This window comes from Ambystoma mexicanum, chromosome 1p (assembly GCF_040938575.1).
Source record: "Ambystoma mexicanum isolate Mex_15411 chromosome 1p, UKY_AmexF1_1, whole genome shotgun sequence".
Lineage (NCBI taxonomy): Eukaryota > Metazoa > Chordata > Amphibia > Caudata > Ambystomatidae > Ambystoma > Ambystoma mexicanum.
The window spans coordinates 1,094,126,233-1,094,149,518 of NC_090921.1; the positions used below are offsets into that span (position 1 = coordinate 1,094,126,233).

Here is a 23,286-nt window from a genome sequence, read left to right on the forward strand (position 1 = left end):
AAGCACTCTCCCTCACTATGTGCCTCCACTTCCTAACCATCCTTCTCACCACACTCTCCCCGCTCAAGGGTATTCCGTGCATATTTCGGTTATCTTTGCACAAATTCTCCCACTCCCTAAACCCATTCCTGTCCTTTGCATCCTTAACAAAAGGCACAATATCTATTTCACTAACTGTAACACCTCTAGCCCCCAAAACATATCTCCAGCCCCTACTCCCCTTTGGTGCCTCTACCCCATTTCCAACCGTCACATCTTACCCCTGAGATGTGTAACGTACAATCACTCTGCAATATGTCTTCTATCACAGACTTCTTTCACTCTTCTTACAGTCACCGGTCTATCGTGGCCATCACTGATCTCACTGTCGTAAAGCCCCGGCGTATCAAGGGGCAAATTGTGGCTAGCACCATGATGGGGGCATATTTAACCAGCAGATGCCACCTTTGTCCCTCCTGTAGGATCTTCAGGTGGGGGAAGTTGGCATCTGCTGGAAAGAAACCTGTGTTGCAGCAGTTTGGGGCCAAAAACTACATTTCCCAGCATGCTGGGCGCCTCAAGAAGTCTCCACGCTTCCTACACGGGAGGAACAGGCACACGGAGCCAGTGAACCCACTTGGGAATGCCCCTGCCAACGCCCTAACGTCTGCGCATGCGCGAACATGGGACGCTTGTTCGCGCTCAGACTTTCCATTGGGTTTGGCTGAAAACTCTCGCTGGGCCGCTCCTCGCCTCCAGACATTCCCTGAGGCCCCGCGAGTGCAAAGATGAGTAATCTCTCAGTGTACAACCCGATCCGATGCGAGTGAAGCATGTTTGGTGATTGATAATACGGCCGCAACTGGCCGCGAGATAAATGTTGAGAAAGTGCCTGGGGAACGTGACTTCTCGCGCTGAAGTGCCGTGACTTAACCCTGTGTGGAAACTAATACACGCATGGCAGCGGAGATGCACTGCATGCAGGATGCACTAATCCAACTGTTTTAACCCTTCAGACCACGTTATGCTGTGAGCGCTTACTAATTGTATTTTCTTCTGGCAGACGCTGTGTGTTTCCTTTACCTTCCGGACATTGCTGAAACCGGATTTGGGCACCGGACTTCAGAGCAGCAATCAGAGCTAAGTGCTGTTTATTTGGCACGCTAGTGCATTCTAAGTGTGAATTCATGGTGAAAGGTTAAATGTGTGTGTACTGTAAATTGGGGATCCAATTCCACGCTTTTGCATGTGCCTATTGTTCAGAGAGCAAATCATATGTTTGATAGGTGCAAGCACACAGTGGTGCTTGTTCTTCATTTGGCAATTCTACTCATAGCTACTGTGTAAGAGCAATCCAGTTCTCACTCCTGAATCTGTGTCAGAGGGTAAAAATCCTTTTAAAGATTGGAAGCAACTCAGTGCATTCTAACTGGGTGGTGTGCCTTCCAAGTGGTACATTCATGGTGCATCAATGTGAGGTGCAAGTATAGGTAGTTCTATGCGAGTGTAATAGAACAAATTCCTGGTGGTATTTCTCAAAGCTGACATCAAGTGTGATAAGAAGCTCCAAGGTCTGAGGAACAAGAGCCTAGGAGCATGTTTTCCCTGTTCTTCCCTTCCCTGTCCAGAACCTCTGCCTAATCCTCTTTCTGGTCTTCCTGCAACCCCTACCTATCCAATCCGTAGACCCTAACCCTCTTTCCCCGTGGTGGTTGCGGAGGTCTGTGCACATTGTAGTTCCAGACTCCAAAACCATTAAGGGGAGGTAGGAGTTCGTGCTGCTTCTGCGCTGGACCCGAGATCTACACGAAACTCACTATAGGACATTACCACACTTGCTGCTCTCCACACAGGTCACTTATATTGCAAAGAAGGGTAGGATTGCGCTTGACACCATTACAATGCTACATCCAGCAATCAAGGTACAATATTTTAATGAGGTAGATTGAGAAATAGCCGACACGTATTTCGACACTCGGGTCGTTTTCAAGGCCTTCAAAATAGTAAATAACAGCTCAATAGCGGTATCCTATTAAGTATTAGTTAATCAGTTCCCATCAGTCAGGGTATTTTGTGAATAAGTGAAACAATGTCAAAGGCCACAAATGGCCGGCGTGGATATATTGCTCGACTAATCGAGAGAGATACGAGTATATCTGGACAATTCCATTCCACACAGGTAAGGCTACCATCTATCACTCTAAACGAGGTGGAGGGGTTAGACTCATGGTCAGAAAAAACTGCTAATCTGCCTCCCACATCCCCAACTATTCGACTTCCTTCCCTCATCCTTTGCGCACATTGCTATCCAATGTTAAGCTCCTAACCCCCTCACTATTCGACTTGTCTACCAGTGCCCAGGCCCACTCAAATCTGTCTTTCCTCAAATGGACCTCCTCCTACTCCACTCCTTACCACTCAGGCCTTATTTTTCTAATGGGGGGCTTCAACCTTGCAGACCTTTTCAATGCATAACATTTTGAACTGCACACTGCACTTTCCCAACTTCCTAGTTGCCCCTTAGAGCCTACCCACAAACTGCTGTGGCAACTTGATCAACCTCAGATTCCACTCCTTTATCATCACCTCCATAGACCTCCCCAGGCACCCGTTTCCCTCTGACCAATCATCCCCATTTTACCAGTGTCATTACTCCTTCATTCTGCTCTCCCTGCGTACATCATAAAATGCAAGTTTAAACGTGACACGCTAATTCCTTACCTAGCTGAAGCCTGACCCTCTCCTTGCTCACACCACACCCCACTGCCCTTTTAATAAGGTCTTTCTTTTTTTAAATCAATTCAACTGTGCCAGCTCTTTTTGATCACCACTATGCCATCTATTCCTTGACTCCCTTTTGTCCACGCCTCCAGCCTTGGAACACACAGCTCACCTAGCAACTAAAGACAACTTTATGGTTACACTTCCACCAATGGAGCAATCTCTGCTCTCCCATTTTCCTTATGTTATGTTATGTTAAGTTGTCTTATACCGCAACCGTTACCATTGGCATGGTCTCCAGGCGCTCACATGGCTCTGTAAGAAAGAGAGGAGAGGGGCTTATCGGGGGAAGAGGGATAGGAAAGTGATTGTGCTCTTCTGTTGATGCTTGCAGAGCTAGGAGAACTGGCATCTGTGCGTGTCAGCCTTCTAAGTCAGTGTTGAATGTGTGCACTGGCTCGTTGTATCCGGAAGGGTAGGGCCCGGTATTTGGGATTGTTTGTTGTATGCAAATGATTGTTATGTTGGAGGTGTGTTTGGCCTTGTTGGGTTTGTAGTTTGGCTGGCCCTTAGGCGTATGTGGTACTTGGGAGGTTTGCTTGAGAGGAGCAAGAGCAGGGGTGGTTAGTGCTTTGGCTACTCTCATGTTCCTCTGAGTGCAATGCATTGGTTAACCCTCAAATTCTTCTAGGTGTAATACAGTGGCTACCCATGAAGATCTTCTGAGTGCAATGCATCGGCTAGCCCTCACAAATTCTACTAAGAGCGATATAAAGGCCAACCTTACGGTTCTTCTAAGTGCAATGCATTGGCCACTAAGTGCAATGCATTCCTCCAAATACAATACTTTGGCTAACCCTTACAGGTCCTCCAAGTGCAACACATTGGCCACCCTCCAAGATTCTCCTAAGTGCGGTACATTGGCTAGCATTCCAATTCTTCTAAGTGCAGTGCATTGGCTGTCCTTGCAAATTCTTCTATGTGAAATACTTTTGCTAACCTTCCCAATTCTTCTAAGTGCAATACATTTGTTAGCCTTCACAGTATTTCTAAGCAGAATACCTGGCTACCCTCAAAGCTTCATCTAAGTGCAATACATTGACTAACCTTCACAATGTAAGTGCAATGCATTGGTTAACCTTCACAATTCATCTGAGTGCAATACATTGGCTAACCTTCACAATTCTTCTAAAGTTGCTACTTCTGAGTGTAACAAGATTCAAACAGTGAGAGGAATCAACAGCACCTTACGCCTTTGCACGCAGCAGAATTTAAAGCAGTCACAGTGTGTAGATTCCGGAATGTAGTAAGATTTAACAGTGGCTGGGATCAACAGCAATGTACAGCCTCTGAGCATAGCCGAACTTAGATAGTCACAATGTGTACTTCTGAGTGTAACAAGATTCAACTGTGGCAGGAATCAACAGTAGCTAGACCTCTAAGCGTGGCAAGGATTAACAGTGGTGGGAGTCCACTGTCTGGTAGACCTCTGAGCACAGCCGGCTTTGGGCAGTGGCAGGGCTTAACAGTGGCTAGGCTTCTGAGTGCAGCACAATTTAAGCAGTGGCCGGGGTTAATGCAGCAATATATGTCTGAGTGTAGCAAGAATGAAGCAGCAGCTGGAATCAACACATTAGCAGGTCTTCTGGGCACCGCAAGATTTACATAGTGGGTGGGATTAATAGCAAGTAAATCCTCAGAGAGCAGCAAGGGTTAGAGTAGTCCCAATGTATACCTTTGAGTGCAGCAAGATTCAACAGTGGTGGGGGTGAGCGTCAACTTAAACCTCAGAGCACAACAGAATTTAAATCAGTAATGGGGTGTGACTTCTGAACCCAGCATCCCATCATATTTAAACAGAGGTAGGGTTAACAACCGCTACGCCGATGAGCGTGACAAGTTATAAGTTATGGTAAGATTCTGCTGCACCTAGACCTCTGGTCGCAGCAAGCTTTAGAGCAGTTACAGTGTTTGAGTGTAGTGACAAATGAGTGTTGGTGGACTACTGTGGAAGAGTTTAGTAATGACTATCTAGACTGTGCAGCAAAGTTCAGTGCAGTAGCTAGCCAGGGTCACAATGAGGTGCAGTACTGTGGTAAGAGCTGGAGGTAGTAACGTAGGAGTGGCAGGGTTTTACCTGGGTGAAATAATGGCTGTGGTCCCTGCCCATACCACCAGACCTGGTTGTAGCTGTAGTATGTCTCATCAGGCGTCCAGTGCAAACAAGGGGATCTGCCCGTTGCCTTGTGGCCCTTAGCAGGCTGCCCGGGCAGGGCTGCCCTGGGAAGTACATCTTTGTAGTACACTTCTGGACACATGATGCGTGCCCCGGCCTATTGTAGCACACGGCAGGGAACAGGGAATGAGAGGAAGGGCTGCGAGCGCACGGAGCGGGGAAATGATTTTAAATGGTTCCCATGCATGGACTGAGCAGCGCTTACCGCAGATGTGATTCCTCAATACAGGGAAGGCAAACGGATGTTCCTGGAGGCACAGAGAGCAAAAAAGGCTCTCCAGGTTGCCTAAAACACTTCTGGACATGTGATACGTGGAGCAGTGTGTAGGGCGGGGAGCAGGGAAGGATGGGAAGGGGCTGCGCACAAAGCAGGGAAATGGTTTTAAATGGTTCCCACGCACGGACTGAGCAGTGCTTACCGCAGATGTGATTCCTCAGTAGTGGGAAGGAAAAAAAAAAAATCCTGGAGTGCAGTGAGCTAATAAGGCTCTCCAGGTTCACAAAGCACTCCTGGACATGTGATGCGAGATCCGGCCTATTGGAGCACAGTATGGGTGGGATGCAGGGAAGGAGGGGAAAGGGCTGCAAGCACACTTGCTCCTATCATCAGGGCAGCACCTCATCCGGTGCTGCCGGTGATCCCTTTGTGCTGCAGATCAAATAATTTCAAGCATTACATGATCTTACCTCTTTGTTCTCTTTGGCAACTCTCTTGCTGCTAGCATCTTCCCCACATCCTACAAGTAGCAAACGTCCTTAGTTTTCCCAAAAATCCCTCATGTACTGCAAGAACCCTGCTAACTATCTGCTTATCACTCTCCTACCCCACTAGTCCAAACTCCTGGAACAGATCGTGTTCAGCTAAATCACTGATTTCGTAGAGACCAGTACCACATGTTAATGCCCCCAATCTGGATTTTTCAGCAGCAACTTAACAGGGACTGCATGGACACACCTCTGACCACCCACTGCACCCACCGACCATTGATGACTATTCTCTATGTTTATCTTCTGTGATAAATCTGCCACAGCAGAACATTCCACCCTCTGACATAGGCATCCACGACACAGCGCTTAATTGGATGGCCCCCACCTTTCAAACTGATGTTTCTCCATTTCAGGGAATTCTGGCACATCTACTCCCATCCCCCGGGTGGTGGGAGTGCCTCAAGCTTCTGTTTTGTTTACCACTCCTGTCCATCCTTTGCACCTTCTCATTCAGCATACTTATCTTGTCTTTCAGTTTTCCCATCATCTATTTGCTGATGGCACCCAATTCCTCCCCCTTTCCTTCCTTCACCACTAAACTATCATCATGCATATATGTCTGTCTCGCTGCCATCTACTACTGGACTGCACTCCAGTGCCTCATGCTCAATTCCTCCAAAACAGCAATAACCTACCTCACCACTTCAACTGCCAAGTCCTTCCTCCTGTCCGCACATCCTTTCCTCTTGACTACCTCACACCATTACTCAAGGCTTGCATACTCAGAGTTTTATATGACAATCACCCTGAGCATCAGCAATTCATCATCTTGGCTGCTGCAGAGGCTAAAATACAGAACATATTATGTCATCTTACCTACCACTATATTAACACACTGATTCCTAAGCTTTCTCCCAGTCAACTCAGCTTCTTGTCCAGCCTTTTCTGGGCCTTCTACTCCTTCACGTCTCCCAACAAAAAGGTGAACTTTGCCAGTACCTCTACTACCTCCTCCGATCCCCTCCATGTTGAGTGGGTATCCATGTACAATCAATTCCTCTTCAAATGCTGCCTGGTCTTTAACTTTAGCCATGGTCTAGTGCCCCCATACCTAGGTAGCTCCATCTATTGCTACTGTCCCCGCTCACTCTTTACTCTCAAGAACTACTTCCATCTATCTGTCCTCCTTTCATGCTTCTTGTCCCTCTTGGCACAGTTCAACTGGAACTCTCTACTCCCAGAAATAAAAATAAAAAACATTCCACAATCTAGGGATTTAAAGTTACTCTAAAGAATGATCTCTTTAAAATCAGGGAAGTGCAAACTTGCCATCATCCAACATCATTACCACTACCTTGATCCTGGTGCGTCCCCAGTATATTTCTGTAAAAAGTCTACATTACTTTAAAAGCATGTTTAGCAACCTGTCTGCTGGTCTGTATCATCGCATGCATATCTGCTAATCACCTGTTTTTGCTTGCCACCCGACTTTCACCTGTTTCAGTGTAAAACGCCATTTTAGGAGAATGGGCTATTCTGTATGGTTACTATTGTACAATGTTTCTGGTTGCATCACTTTTCCTATCTCAAAAACATCTTATTACAAATTCTGGCATTTCCCGAAAAGGTTAGGTCCCTATAGGACCATGAGAGGACTCAGATAGCATGTTGGCAGTCTATAAACACCACCACCTAGAACAGCCTTCGCCCAATTTATATTTTGATTTTTGAATACTGTGTTTCAGGCCTCCACCTGCACAAGAATTTAACTCTTCTATGAATACTGAATACTCTTTTGCGTACTCAGTTTGCCTCAGTCCTAGGTTTCTTTGGAAAACACGTACAGAACTGTAACAATGTGTAGCAAAATTGTACAATTTGTGTTTAGGTGCACGAAGCGATCTCGCAGTGGGTGGTTCCTTTCTAAGACTGCACTTCTAAATGGTTGTGTGCATCACTGGTACTGCAGACATGAATGGAACCTTCCTGTCTGTTTGAACGTGGATGCAGCACTTAGGGAATTAGGTTTGCTACACTCCAAAGCATTTACAATTCTCCCTCGTAGCACATATCTTGGCTTCTCATTGCCCACATGTGCTCTAGATTTTTGTCAATAGACAAACAGTTCCATCTGCTTTCTATGTTGAGGAAAGCGAAGTATCTTTACTGCTCCACATAACAAGTTGGGTATTGGTTGGGTAGAATATAACAGTGGTGTTTGCTTACATAGGAACTACTTTCCAATGGACCAGGTTATGAAGGAGGTACAGATAACTGCTTTCATTTAATGCACGTACCATGCTATGCAAAAGTAAATATTGCTTTAATTAAATCTAATTAAATAAAAAAATGAGGTGCTTTGCGTTAGGAAAGAATTCTCTTTGTCAAATTTCCCACCATAGTTCTATGGACCGCTAACTTTTTCCTTTTGTTTTTGAACTTGACCTAACTTTTTACAGGGAAATGAAGCCTCCAGCTTCACTCCCTTGGCCTTTTGCTCATTTTGTTATGGGTAAACTGATCAGTCCTTCAGACTATCAGTACTGGGAAATTATGTTTTCCTTTTGTCTTTTTACCTTTTTGGTAACATTTTAACAGTGCACACAGCATCTTACAATCCATTGCAGTGGGGATACTTTTGTATGACTCTAGTCTTTTACACTTGGGATTTCTGTTTATTTGTATATGTGACTAAAGACAAGCTGGTGCCAGCAATTCTATTTTTACAATTGTTGTGTTATTTCTAGTGTGCACATTCACGTTTGAGCCTCATCCTTCAGTTCAAAGCAGGTCTTGGCATGTGTGTGTGGCGCCCACAAAGGAGGTGGGAATGTCTGGCCCCATTCCACATCCAAGGTGCCTGAAAGTCTGAGGGTGGACATGAGTGAAACCCACAGTGGTCCCTGATTGGACCATTGGTGGCTGTTTGAGTGGTGCGATCCTTAACATTGGTGGGCTTGGACTTTCTTCCCGCGTGAATCTTGGATAAGAAGAGGACTCTTGCAGCCATTTCCTCAGATCAGTGTTGGGGCCAAGTATCCTGTGTAGAAAAGCAGCCGACTGAAAATTTGTGGACAACTCCCAAAGGGGCCCAGCACCCCTTCCTTAGTTTCACAGGGTGAAGTCCTGTTGGATTATCTGATCTGCAAAGGACCTGAGCGGTGCTTCAACCCCTGGACTGGTGGGACCCACCAGTCTCGACACGTTCGAGGATTCAGCCATCCTGAGCCTTCGGAAATGTCCTTGGACCAGATTAACCAGGTCTTCAGTGTGCTAGCGCACCAGAACCATCGCCTTGCCGCGCTCATTGCTGGAACTTCAGCGGTCACCAGCTTGTGGTGTACGTCGCCATCCTGCCTAATTTCAGCCTCCTAGCCTGAAGGGATCCTGCTCTGGAAGGTCGTCTTCAACCGCAACTGGAAGGCCGCCTGCCGTTGCCTGTGTGCAGATGCCGTTGCTGGGACTCGCCTTGCCCCGTATGGTGAAGTGTCCTGCATCAATGTTTTCTTTATTTCATCATCGCCACGGGTTGCAATCTGCTCCTGGAACCAACCGCAAGAATCCTTGAACCGAAGCTCCTGGGTGCCTCTCACTGGAACAAACAATTGGAAAACCTACCTCCAGCGACCCCCAGTCGACCCATCCAGTCCTCTGGGAAAATCTGAGTCAGGAAGGGCAAGTAAACACATAGATTTGCCCCCTCCTTTTCTCCTTAGAATAAACCTGAGGTATTCCATTCCACTGCATTTTGATCATCGCAGCTACAACAGTGGTACCTGAAAGATAAAAGCACATTTTGACCTACCAGTACCTTTGTCGTATATCTCCTCTGGCACATTCAACAACACAAGAACCTCACCTACTTAAGACACTTTCTGGGGAGAAGCATTGTGACTTTTGGGCACAGGGATCCCTCTTCATAGGGATTCGGCTTCTGAAGTTGGGGCATATTTCTTCTGACTTGGTTCCACCTTGATGCATCACTTACTTACCTTCTTTTGTTGGTTAAGTTGTTGAATGCATTCATAAGATGCTATGGGGACTGCTTATATGTTTATAACTGAGTGTTGTGCAATAATATCACCTGCTTGTTACATTTTCTAGTGTGTGTGTTTTGGGCCTAGAATAAATATAGCATTTTTGTACTTATCGGTCTAAATTGAATTATTGTGTGCTTCACTGTGTGAACACATTGTGGACCCCTGACCCCACTCACACTCTCCTGAGAATAACTTTGACGGCCCTCCACTGCTACCTCGATTATTTTTCGGCTACCCTCTCAGAGTGACCCTGTTCACTATAACTAGAATGGCTTCCTAAAATCTGTCTACCAAGCAGATTCTTGAAATCCATCTTAACACTGTGGAAGGGCATGGGACAACTTCGAGGTGGAGTTAGGGGTGAAGAAGAGCCCAACTTCAGAATATCTACATTATAGTGGAGGGAAAGGAATACATGCCACATACCTCAACTCGTCTAGCTTTTTCTTCTTGAGTTCATCCAGACGTGTACGACGCTGGCGGGCTTCCTCATCCAGCCGCTTGCCCTCCTCAAAAAAGGCAATGCGTTCATTGGCATGCTTCTGTTCGCTTTCGCGCACCTGTTTCCTCAGTTCGCTGGCATGCTTCATTAACTTTGTAGACTTTTCTTCGATCTCCTTTCGCTCTTTGTTAATCAAATCCTGCTGGATCCTGAAAATCAGCAAACAAAGGCAAGTTCTCTACGTGCAATCATAAATAACAACAAAAATACACAAGGTACTGGAATTCCAATACTCTACCGGGTCCTGAGTAGGGTGTGCTGGCCCTCCTCAGAAATACTGGACATTCCACCATGTAGTTGGAATCCCATGATAGAAGCACAGTTTTATATACAATGTTACATTTCCTGTGGCCAGAATGATGCATTTGAACTGTCAAGCTCAGTTAATTGCAGCTGTGTGAGTCCAAGACAACGAATGAGAAAGCCATCTTAAAGTATTAGAAAGAAAGAGTTGGAAGTAGTGACTCCATATGCCAGCATGTTCCCTCAATCCATAGCACTCTAGGAATAGCCACTTTCCAAAACGATATACTTATCAATTAATCAAGCTTTATTTGAAGTGATAGCCTACCAATCAAATGATATTCAAGGTTATTCCAGAAGGTCTGCCCCATCAACTAACAGAGAATAAAGCCAGTGATGTCTCAGAATATAAAATCACCATCGCTGAAGTCCAGCATTGTCAGAAGTAAAGACAAATTGTAGAACCTGGTGATGAACGGCACATGTTTAAAGGACCACCCGGTGGGTCTATGACTAATAGTATATGTGACAAAGGGATGTGGGATCCCATGAAGAAGAACAATTTACTTCTTACCTTGTAACGTTCTTTCGACGGGAGGTTCCTCCGACGTATTCCTCATCTTAGATATATCCTTCCAGCTCTGCTGGCCTCGGAAATTTTTTTCTCTAGAGGGCGCTGCGCGTCGACGTCCCTCGAGTCGATGTCCCTCGACAGCCGCCGTATCGACGCTCGACGTCATCCTGCCTATAAAGGGCGCGCGCAGCGTCCGTTGCTCAGTTCCATTTTGTAGCCCACAGTATTACTGTCTGGACTAGACTAATCACCCTGAAGGAGCGTAAGCTGCAACAACAAGGGAAGTAGAACTGCGGGGAGGGATGGGAGGGTCGATGAGGAATACGTCGGAGGAACATCCCGTCGAAAGAACGTTACAAGGTAAGAAGTAACTTGTTCTTCGAAGGGATTGTGTCCTCCGACGTATTCCTCATCTTAGATAGGCTCCCATAGCAGTATTCTATATTCGGAGGAGGGAGTACTGACTTCACGCTGTCTTCTATTGATGAATAGAATGCAGTACAGCCCTTCCAAACCTAGTCTCTTGACTGGAGGAGGAATCCAGATTGTAAAAACGTGTAAAGGTATGGACAGACGACCATGTAGCGGCCGCACATATGTCTTTAACCGGCACGCCTCTTTTGAGGGCCGGTGAAGCTGCAATACCTCTGGTCGAATGAGCCCTAAGGTTTTGAGGGGGCTCTTTCCCTGCCAGTTTATAACATTCCAGAATGGCTAGAATGATCCATCTAGAAATGGTCTGCTTAGTTATTGGTAACCCCAGCTTGTGACCTGCGTAACCTACAAACAGCTGGTCTGCCTGTCTTATCCTGGCTAGTCTACTAATGTAAAAACTTAAAACCCTCCTAGGGTCTAGTCTGTGTAACCTCTCTTCCTCTTTCCCCGGGTGAGGAGGAGGATAGAAAGATGGTAGGGTAATCTTCTGAGTGATATGGAATTCAGAAACCACCTTTGGGAGGAAATTAGGCTTCACTTGCAGGACAACTTTGTCTTTGTGAAAGATTGTATGAGGGGGTTTACAAGAAAGAGCTTGTAATTCGCTCACCCTTCTAGCAGATGTAAGTGCTATTAATAAAACAGTTTTAAGGGTAAGGAATCTTAACGAACAAGAATGGAGAGGTTCGAAAGGTGTACCCATCAGGAAAGTTAGTACTAAGTTTAAATCCCATAGGGGAACTTGTAATGGTCTTGGGGGATAAACATTGGTTAACCCCTTTAGAAACTGTATTACCAAGGGTAATTTGAAATAGGATGGTTCTTCCGCAGTACGCTTAAAGATAGATAGCGCTGCGAGATAGCCCTTAATGGTGCCAACTTGAAGGCCTGAATTTGCCAAATATAGTAGGAAGGACAAAACCATTGGTGTACCACATGAAAATGGGTCGATATTCTGTTCTCTACACCAGCTGCAAAATCTGTTCCAACGGCAGCGGTATAAAGACTTTGTTGCTGGCCTCCTTGCCGAAAGCAACACCTCCATAACATCATCAGGGAGGTCCCAATCCTTGTACCTCAGCCGTTCAGAAGCCAAGCGTGAAGGTTGAGGGTTTTGATGTCTGGATGGAGAACCTGACCTCCCTTCTGTGAGAGTAGGTTCTCTCAGAGGAAGTCGAATTGAAGGGCAGATGGACAAGTCTAGAAGGTCCGGGTACCACGTTCTCCTGGCCCAATCCGGTACAATTAGGATCATGGTTCGCCGGAATCTTCTCAACCTCCTGATCATTTGAGGAATGACAGGGACCGGTGGGAACGCGTACAGAAGCGGAAACTCCCAGTCCACTATGAACGCGTCTCCCAGAGCTCCTCTCGGAGGAAATTCCCTTGAGCAGAACAGGTCGCATTTCCTGTTTAGGCTGGTGGCGAACAGATCTACCTGAGGGGTTCCCCAAAGGGCGAAGATCTCTTGAAGGACTTCCTGAGCTAGCTCCCACTCGTGGGAGACTGTGTTCTGCCTGCTCAGAGCGTCCGCTGTCAAGTTCTTCTCTCCGGCTAGGTGAACTGCCGATAGAGAGATTCCTTCTTGGATTGCCCAAAACCAGAGCTGCATCGCCTCTCTGCACAGGGGTAGTGATCCTACGCCTCCTCTTTTGTTGAGGTAATGCATGGCCACCGTGTTGTCCGTCATTATCAGGACGTTCTTCCCTTGTACAGCTGGCAGGAAAGCCTTCAACGCAAGTCTGATGGCTCTCAGCTCTAACAGGTTGATGTGTAGTCTGGACTCCGATGGAGACCAACGACCGCTGATGGTCAAGTCGTTGGCGTGGGCTCCCCACCCCGTGAGTGAGGCATCCGTGACTACTGTTATCTCCGGCCAGGGTTGCCAAAACTGTTCTCCTTTCAGAATGTTCTCCTGACAGGCCCACCACTGAAGGTCTCAAGCCACCCTGCCGGGAACCTGAAGAAGATCTGTCATTCTCCCTGAGAATTGTGACCACTGAGTCCTCAGTGCCCACTGGAGGGATCTCATTCTCAGGCGAGCCTCTGGCACAAGGAAAATGCAGGATGCCATGAGGCCTAGCAACCTCAAAAAGTCGAAGGCTGGGAGACGTTGGGCATGCTGGAACTTGGTAACCATCTGTAGAATATCTTGAGCCCTCACCTCTGGTGGCGAGGCTTTTCCCAGGGAAGTATCCAGGATCGCTCCTATGAACTGGAGTCTCTGCGATGGTATCATTTGTGACTTCTTTAAATTGAGGGAGAAGCCCAGTCTGTGAAGGAAATGGCACACGTGATTTAGCTGGATCTGAGCTTGCTCCGGAGAAACAGCCCTGATCAGCCAATCGTCCAGGTAGGTGTAGACGTGAATCCCTTCCCTCCTTAGACTTGCAGCCACTACCGACATTAACTTGGTGAAGACCCTCGGGGCGGAGGTCAGCCCAAATGGCAGTACTCGAAATTGATAGTGAGAGTTGCCAATTGCGAACCTCAGGTATTTCCTGTGTTTGAAATGGATAGGCACATGGAAATAAGCGTCCTGAATGTCCAGAGATACCAACCAGTCCTGAAACTGAAGGGCCTGGAGGATCTGAGAAAGAGTGACCATCTTGAATTTGTCTTTTCTGAGGAATTTGTTCAATTCTCGCAAGTGCAAGATGGGTCTCAGTCCTCCGTCTTTCTTCGGAATGGAAAAGTAAGGGGAGTACCAGCCCTTGTCCCTCTCCGCTACAGGTACCGGTTCTATGGCACCTTTCTCTAGCAGGTCCAAAATTTCCTGCAAGAGGAGCGGATCTGGAGCTTTCTGAGAGCTGATCCCCGGTGGATGACTCTGAGGTATACGTAGGAAAGGCAGGCAGTAACCTTGGGCGACTGTTTCCAATGCCCAAGCATCTGACGTGATAGCCTGCCATACCGTCAGATGTTGAGTCAACCTGCCTCCTACAGGTGTCCTGTGAGGGGAGTCCTCAGAGTGGTTTTGGGGCGGCTGATGCAGATGCCGATGGTAAAGAGGCACCTGCTGTTGCTGCGGCTTTAGAATATCTACCCCGTCCACCTCGGGTAGTTCTTCTTTGACCACTTTGAGCCGGTCGTCCTCTACCTCTTCCGAATGCGGAGTAGAAGCGAAAGGACTTGCCCCTCGCAGAGGTTCCTGTGGGACGAAAAGGAGTCTGACGGATTGCAGCTCCTAGGGATTTTGCTGCAGCTTTTGAAGTTTGCAGTTTCTCTAAACTGTCATCCGCCTTTTTCCCGAACAAAGAAGAGCCATCGAATGGCATGTTCAAGAGCCTGGCTTGCACATCTGGGGCAAAACCCGACTTTCTCAACCAAGCGAATCTCCTGGTTGATGTACTTGCCGCCATTGCTCTGCTGATACTGTCAGCCGAATCAATGCCCGTCTGGAGGGATTCGCACATAGCGTCTTTACCGTCCTGTATAATATTCAGGAACGCATCCCTTTCTTCTCCCTCTGGGATGCAGTCAGCCGCTGTAGAAGCACACTCCCAAAGTGTATGGCTGAACCAAGCAAGGGTGCAAGTAGCATTAACAGACTTTAATGCCATGCTACATGCTGAAAAGACTTTCTTTGCCATAGCATCATATTTTTTATCGTCCCTGTCCTGTGGGACTGTAGGATAAGCCGTCTTGACATCGGTAGAGGATGCTGCTTGTACCACCAGACTTTCTGGGGATGGATGTTTAGACAAAAACTCTGGGTCTGTGGAAGATACCCTGTACTTTGCAGACAGTTTTTTATTTACTGCTGGTATTACATCTGGGGTTTCCCAGTTTGTCATGATCTTTCTCTGAAGAGCTTTATGAAAGGGCACCACAGGATCCTCTTGTGGGCCTTTGTCGAGAATATCCGTGAGGTCATCTTGCTGGAAAGATTGTGAAGGTGCAGACCACCCCATGAACTCTGTAATCCTGGCCATTAAGGCTCTGTAGGGGGTTTCAGCATGCTCCCCCGGGTCTGGCTTAGCAAAATCCACCTCAGGGGAAGTGTCTAACCCACTTGCCTCATGTAAAGAATCATGAAGATCCTTTAATCTGCGCTCTTCAGAGGAAAATTCCTCTCTAACTGGGGTTACAGGTCCCTGTAACTCAAATGTGTCTTGTTCAGACAAATCACCCTCTTCTAAAATTGAGGATATAGTTCTCAATTATTCTGAACTCATAAAGGGAGTAAATCCCATTTCCAAGGCAGAGGGTGCCGAACTTGTCATTATTGGCCTCGAAAACGTCTATGTCGTCGACGTCGAAGGCTTCGAGCGTGGCGTCGAAAACAGAGGTGGAGGCCTCGAGGACCTCGACAGAATTGGAATTCTACTCGACAATATCGACGCCATCGACGTCGAGGGCCTGGGGATAGTCACTGGATGTGTGGTCACCGTGACTTTTCTTGGCGTCGACGTCGAGTCGACAGACCCGTGTGTCGAAGGTCCCTTCGACAACGGCGTCGAAGACATCGACCTCGACGTCGACGGAACCTTCGTCGACGGTGTCGACGGAACCTTCGAGGAAGGTTTGGAGGTCATAGTCCTGCTCGAGGGTTCGAGACGCGCTCGAGAGGTTTCTTTCGCCGGGGACTGCGACTCGCGGCGTTTTTGACCTTTGGGTCTTTCGACCAGAGCATCGCTCTCTGCAGTCTTCGAGGGGGTCGAGGCCGCTTTCTCGAAGACGCTCATCATATTTTTTCGGAATTCCTCCCATTCAGCCCGGGAACTATGTTTCATGGGGCAAGGGATTCTTTTTGGCGAAACAGAGGAAGAGGAAGACGGAGAAGGGGATCTTCGACGTCTCCTCTTCGAGTGCTTCGATCTCGAGGAGTGATGAGACCCACTCCGAGACCTGGAGCGCGAATGGTGACGAGGAGACGAATGTCTCGACTTCGTCGACGAAGAAGAAGCTTTAAAAGTCTTACCTTTCTCCAGCTTCCCCCTACGCTCCTTCAGGGCCTTAGCTATCATGGACATACAGTCCTCGCATTCCGAACAATGGTGTTCAGCTCCCAAGCACCACAGACAATTTCTGTGAGGATCGGTCAACGACATCTTTTTCCCACAATCTCGACATTTTTTGAAGCCGGATCGAGGAGTTGTCGGTTCCGACGAGGAAGCCATCGAGTACGGATCGAATAACTAGAGGTAAATAGGAATAATCTGACTAAGAACTGAGCAACGGTATTCCGAGGCACCGAGTAAGCGCGGAAAAATGGAACTGAGCAACGGACGCTGCGCGCGGCCTTTATAAGCAGGATGACGTTGAGCGTCGATACGGCGGCTGTCGAGGGACATCGACTCGAGGGACGTCGACGTGCAGCGCCCTCTAGAGAAAAAATTTTCAGAGGCCAGCAGAGCTGGAAGGATATATCTAAGATGAGGAATACGTTGGAGGACACAATTCTTCGAATGAGCCATTTATTCTTTTCTATGTGTTTCTGCTGCATCCTACAGCCCTCTGCACTTCTTTAGAAACACTATACCATCTATCAATTGTTGCAGTTTCATATAAACAGAAGAACAGGCATTTGAGAAGCACTGCTATGTGGCAGACTCTGCTTGCAGAGTGTTTGCTCATGCTGGCAATGTCCAGGCCGTGGACATTGGACGAAAGGACTTCACAGAGCGGGCAAATACAGGCGCACAAGTCATGGGACTCCTGTGCCACACACACATCTATTTACTGCGGCCACCTGCTCTCTGAAGAGCCACACTGGCAGGAAGAGGTACTGTACACCTGCTGTCCTAGTACCATGCTTGCCTCGCATGCTTCTTTGCCCATGGCAACAGGGTGAAGGAGGTGTATAGGGTAGAGTGAGAGTAAGGATGCACGGCTCCTGCTGTTCCTACTGGCCAACATCCAATCACTTCGGCATTAGTCAAAGCGACAGAGAACGAGAGAGAGAGGGAGAGAGAGAGAGAGAGAGAGATAGAGAGCAGATTTGTTTATCTCCCATCACCAGGGGAGAATTTACAAGAGGTAAATTCAGCATGCACGTGCTCCCCTTATTTCAACTAGCTCCCTCTAGTGGGGGGCTAGAGGAGGTGCTGGGGGTGATCACCACCCCTGGCTCCTTTCCAATCCTGATGTCTCCACCACCCCCCCATCTCCACTGCCACTTGTAAAGTAGTGAAATCATATTGACCAGTGCCCTATAACAAGCTATTCACCCCCTCTGCTTCCGCACCCTACTGCCAGAGTGGGGCAGAGGCAGTGCAGGGGGCACATGATCATCTCCTGAGGCTGATAGGAGAGGGACAGCAACCCAGAATTCCTGGAAGATAATGGGAGTATCACACATTTGGCTGAAATACTGCTCTTATAATGTCAGCATGTGGGCTTTTGATGGCAATTCTTGCCATGTTATATGAGCATATAGGGCTATGATAGTATTACCAAGCAAAAAAATAAATAAAAATGTCATCATAAGAAAGCCCATATTATTGGCTTTGTTAAAGCTACCTATAGGCCTTTTATGGATTTCACCCCCAGCCATTCCCCCACCCAGTAAAGAAAGCTGAAGCATACTAAATAAAACAGTAGATGCCGTAAGCCATGATGACATTTCTGGTAATAGAATGCTCCAAGAGACTGGTCCCCACTTGTGCTTAAATTGTGGGGGCATTTGCAAGGGTTCAGCCCAAGCACTTATTTCTGAGCCCCAGCACTTACTGTCCCCGAAGCCGATGAAATGGTGTTTTGGCAACTTTATTATTTTAACTTTCAGTCACCTTGTAAATCGCACATCTGCCATAGTTAATACATCCAGCAACCCCAATGAGCCACTCAGAGTTATAGCTTTAACCCTATACATATTGATACTGAGGGGAGCAGCTGTTTATGGTGGCAACAGTGAGTGGGAAAAATCCCGTCCCGATGTGTCAGGGCAGTGCTAGAAAATATTTGAGCCCTGGCACTTATTTTTCACGAATTAAGCACTGGCCACACAGTTCTCCCTACCACACACATGCTTGACACAAACAGTAATCAGCAGAAAGTGTCAGCGGGCATGGCTATGCAAAGACATCATCTTGGGGAGATCGCACTGTTTTGTATAATCAATCTGAGAAAGATTACCAATCAGTAACACTAGAGGCAGCAATGTCATTTGGGGGTCGCCAGGGGTTGCAACTGTGACCCCTGAGGTCTCCTTTGCTAACCCTAAAAAATAAATTAAAAACAATGTTTTCTTCTTTTTCTTTTTTTTAAGTGTAAGCTCCTGGGATGTGGCTAGAACCATGTGGCTATTTCTTTCTGGAGAGGCTGGCTATCTTGTTCAGACCTCTTAAAAAAAAAAAGAGGGGGTTCCACAAGTGTAGCACTTTGAGCAGTGACCCTAAGTAAGAAAGAATAAGAATTCTATACGATAATTGCTAGACTCATTAAAGGTTTATTTCAGGCACACTTCAGGGGGTGAGTCACTGATTTAGTCTGTTCTTAAACACCTCAACTCCGACTTAACCCTTCTGAGGTTGATAAATGAGTACAACCCAGGTTGGGTGACATTGTATGTATATTTGTTCTATTTAAAGCGCTTGAGCCTAAGTGCTATATAATAACATATAATTATCATTTGGCCTTGGACGTCTGCTTGCATTCACAGTAATTTGGTAATATGGGCCTATACACACTGATATTAAGGATGCATATGATGATGGTATTGTAACCATATTGTTCATACTGTACTTAGGAACAATGCTATATGAAGCCACTTTCTATTTGTCAAGGGGTGAAAGGTCTTGTTTCATCGCTTCCCATGATGTCACTTCGGGGTGGGGTCAAATGACATCACTTCCTGTGATGTCATCAGAGGTCAAGGGTCATGTGATGTCACTTCAGCTACACCTGGCATTTCGGTGAAGGGACATCCCTGACTAGAGGAAATACATGTTGAGATTGATATAAATGAATGGAAGAGATTCTGATGGACTGCTCCGCCAAACCTGGAACCGACTTTGGTATAAAAAAATGACACAATATTGATTAGCTCATGTGTGCATAAACACCCAGGTGCCAACATTTAAATCCCCAGCAAAAGGGCATGCCTGTTACAAAAGCAGCTGAAGCCACTAGAAGATAATGGGAAAGTCAGTTAATTAATATTAAAACTGAAAAGAATACTATTAAGGCACCTAAGGAAACATTAAGGACAGCAGATTACAAAGAAAGGTATTAAAATGTTGGTATGTTGTTGTATGCCTAAACGCACTGGGAAAAAATCTCAAAAACCTTTGACCATTCCGTTTTTGCAACCTCTTTTCTTCTTAAACTTATTTAAAGTCTGGAGAAAACTGCAAGATTTGCAGAGCAGATAAGTGGAAATGGGAGGCTGCCTTAAGCAACAATCAATAAAGAATTCCATTTAAAACATATATGATTACCTTAAATGTACCTTTTGTCCTATTTACAATGTGGCTAGGAAAAAATATCTTCAACCACTGTTTAGACTGCGAGCAGTCAGAACCACAGCTCCCCTGTATATTCCTAATTCCCTGTCCCAATGTCTTTAAACACACCTGTGCCCCCTCAGCTATTGCCTTGAGGTGATGTCCATAGTATTATAACAAGTGCAGTGGATGTTCAAAAGTGTTCTTCAAATCAACCTTTCTGTTCTCTTACGCTTAAGTTAAATGTACCTTTATATATATATACAGTTTATACATCATTATACAGTTTCTTAGCCCAAGCTTAGAGTCTCTAGTGTTGTTCCTCTTCCAAGACTTCTTCTTTGGTTTACAATTTCTGGTGGTAGGCAAGTATTTTTATTTTATTTATTATGCGCCGAAAACCTAGCAGGTATCAGGGCGCGACAAAGCCACATAAGACAACACAAACCACAGGAAAACCTATGAAGATAACAGACCAGCACATTGGTCTATTCAAACTAGAGTGTTTTCAATTTCTTGCGGAAGAAAGGTGTGTTCTTCTCCAAGTGTAGAATCAAAGGAATGGGAAGGACCTACCTTTGCCCCAACTCGATTGGGTCTTAGGCAAACCAATAACTGTCTATTACTCGATCAGAGTGTTTTTTTGGCTGATAGATGATTAATCTAACTTTCATATACTCAGGTGCTGAACCATAGACCGACTTGTTAACCACGACAAGGATCTTAAACTGTACTCTGGCCTTGACTGGAAGCCAGTGGAGGTTTTTTCGATGCTCTTTGATGTGTTCCCCATGGAGCAACCTTTTTATGATGCGAATTGCATCATTCTGGATCACCTCAGATTAATAGTTTATCACGATACACGTGTCCATTGCCTACTCTTCTGTGTGCGTCAGGTATGCGATGCTGCTTAACGTTTTCAATAATATAGTTCCCCTTTTACCCCCACTGCACTACACTAGCCACGTCGGAATGCTCCTCATTTGCGCAGAAAACCTGATGCAAATTCGGGAACATGTCACCACAGCGCTGCCTACTGTTGACATTCGCTCGACTCGCTCACTCCTCCTCATCATCCCTTCGATGTCTAGCGTGGTTACACGCTTGAACCTTCTCTCTTCCTACAAAAGCGTTACACTAGGCTGTCTTTTCGTACGTGACTCACCACACGTCTGGGTCAGGCGAATATGCGTGCGAATGCCTTAACCACCGAGGACCATGCTAATGCAGTCAATCACTGCGTAATTCCTCTTCCTCTCGCTTTAGTTAGTACAGTATAACTATATACAACAGCGTCCTAAGTACCTAAATATGTTATTACATGTATTTAACCGGAATCCTGTGGTTTATATCTCCTAAACATGGGTTAATGTAATGTGTGGCACGTGCCCCAGAGCATACAAAACGAGACCGCTTAGTGCTGCATCAATCCATGCAGGAATGCCCAGACACAGTAAAGCCCATCTGAGACAGCATGCCATGCTACCAACAGCTCCGAGGAATCTGAGCGGGGGCGGCCCTGTGTAGCCACAAGTTTGAATGAGGGGACCACCTTTTTCTGACACCAACAGTCCGAATACAGACACCCAACCAACCAGAACATCAGCCATTTCAAGAAAAAACCTGGCAGATATAAGACACAAAATCCATGACTGGCAGAGATGACAGTAGCAACAACAGTACACCACAAAGAACACTTGAGAACCTACACACATCAAAGGACGTACCCTAGACTGGGTGACACAACATAACTGCCCCATTCTCCTCCACGGCATATCTCCCATGCCCTGGTCTGACCATTTCTGCATCAATTTTCACATCGACACTTCACCAGGACCCGCAAGACCCTCCATCCTTCTTCCTGCAGGGCTCTCAAGGAGCTCCAAAAAACTAACGAAGGACTCTCTCCTCCCGCACTTGCTCATCCCGGCATTGCAACCCCCATTCTCTAATGATCCCACTGTCCTAGCCAACACATTCAGCCAAGTGATATCCACAGCGGTAGATGCCATCGCACCCCTCACCGCAAAAAAAGCCAAAAAAACCTAAGCATTCCAATGCCTGGTTTTCACAAGAACTTGCTGATCTCCGCACTAAGAAAAGAGCATCACTGGCCACCTGGAAAAAGGACCCTTCCGAGTCTAACAAAACGGCCTTCAAATCGCTATCCAAAGACTACAAAATAGCCACCACACAGACTAAGGCAAACGCTTACAACACTAGGATCAGCAACGCCAACTCTGACTCTAAGGAAATCTTCGCCATATTCAGGGAACTTGAATCACCGTCCATTCCACTTTCCACCATCACCAAGGATGAGACCTGGTGCAACCAAATTCAAGCAGCCATGCTGCATAAACTAGATACCCTACATTCTAAAATTCTAGCCCACCAAAAAGCAATATCCGCTCTTCTTGAGCGCACATCGGCTCCTCCTGCCCCACCGCCAAACGATCCCAGTCATATTCCGAAATTCACATTCTCTAACATGACTGAATCTGAGGTCATTGATTTCATAAAATCCATTAAGCCATCCAACTGCAAGGGAGATACCTGCCCCACCCACATTATCAGAGACTGTGCGCCTGCCTTGGCTCCCATTATTACAGCCTTCATCAATGCATCATTTCAAACGTCTCATGTACCAACATCCCTAAAAGAAGCCTGGGTTAAACCTTTTCTAAAAAAGCCCTCTCTCGACCAATCTATCCGAGGGAACTACCGCCCCATTACAACCGTCCCTTTTCTGTTAAAGATTCTGGACAAAGCAGCCTACCTACAGGTTCAAAAATGTATTGAAGACAACCACCTCCTTGGGCTTCGCCAGTCTGGCTTCCGCCCTCAACACGGCACCGAGACGGCACTACTTGACCTAAAAAATCAAATAGATGACCTGAGAGACGCGGGCAGACCAGCTCTCCTCATGCTCCTAGACCTCTCGGCGGCCTTCGATCTGGTCGAGCGTAAAACGCTATGCCACCATCTCACAACCTCAGCACACTTCTCAACCAAAGCGTGAGAATGGATCTCCTCATTCCTTCAAGAGAGGGTAATGAAGGTCTTCTCAGACTCCGCCAACGCAACACCAAGCCCCATCAAATGCGGAGTCCCGCAGGGCTCCTGCATTGCCCCCACCCTCTACAACCTCTTCACGAGACCTATCTTCAGGATACTTGACTCCCTGGGCATCTCATATACAAACTATGCAGATGACACACAGGTTCTCATCCCCTGTCAGGTGACTACACCAAGGACCTGGACGCACTCAACAGCATCAACGCCACCATTCAATCATGGATGGCTGAGAACTGGCTCTGTTTAAACAGCGATAAGACTGAGCTCCTGCTTGTCGGCTCCCCATCCACTTTTAGCAAACTTGATACCAAATACCAATCCTTCACAGTGGACAATATCCCCATCAGAGTCTCTCAAACAATCAAAACACTGGGGGTGTACCT

The 23,286-nt window shown here is 46.6% G+C and overlaps 1 protein-coding gene across 1 annotated transcript in view; it reads right to left on the bottom strand.

Moving 5' to 3' along the window:
* The window catches only part of CFAP45 (cilia and flagella associated protein 45), a 368,333-nt gene that overhangs the window by 1,539 nt on the left and 343,508 nt on the right, over nucleotides 1-23,286 (bottom strand). Inside the window, exon 11 of the mRNA XM_069604692.1 lies at nucleotides 10,111-10,335. Within this exon, the coding sequence (XP_069460793.1) occupies nucleotides 10,111-10,335 (225 nt within the window). The remainder of the gene's footprint in view (nucleotides 1-10,110; nucleotides 10,336-23,286) is intronic.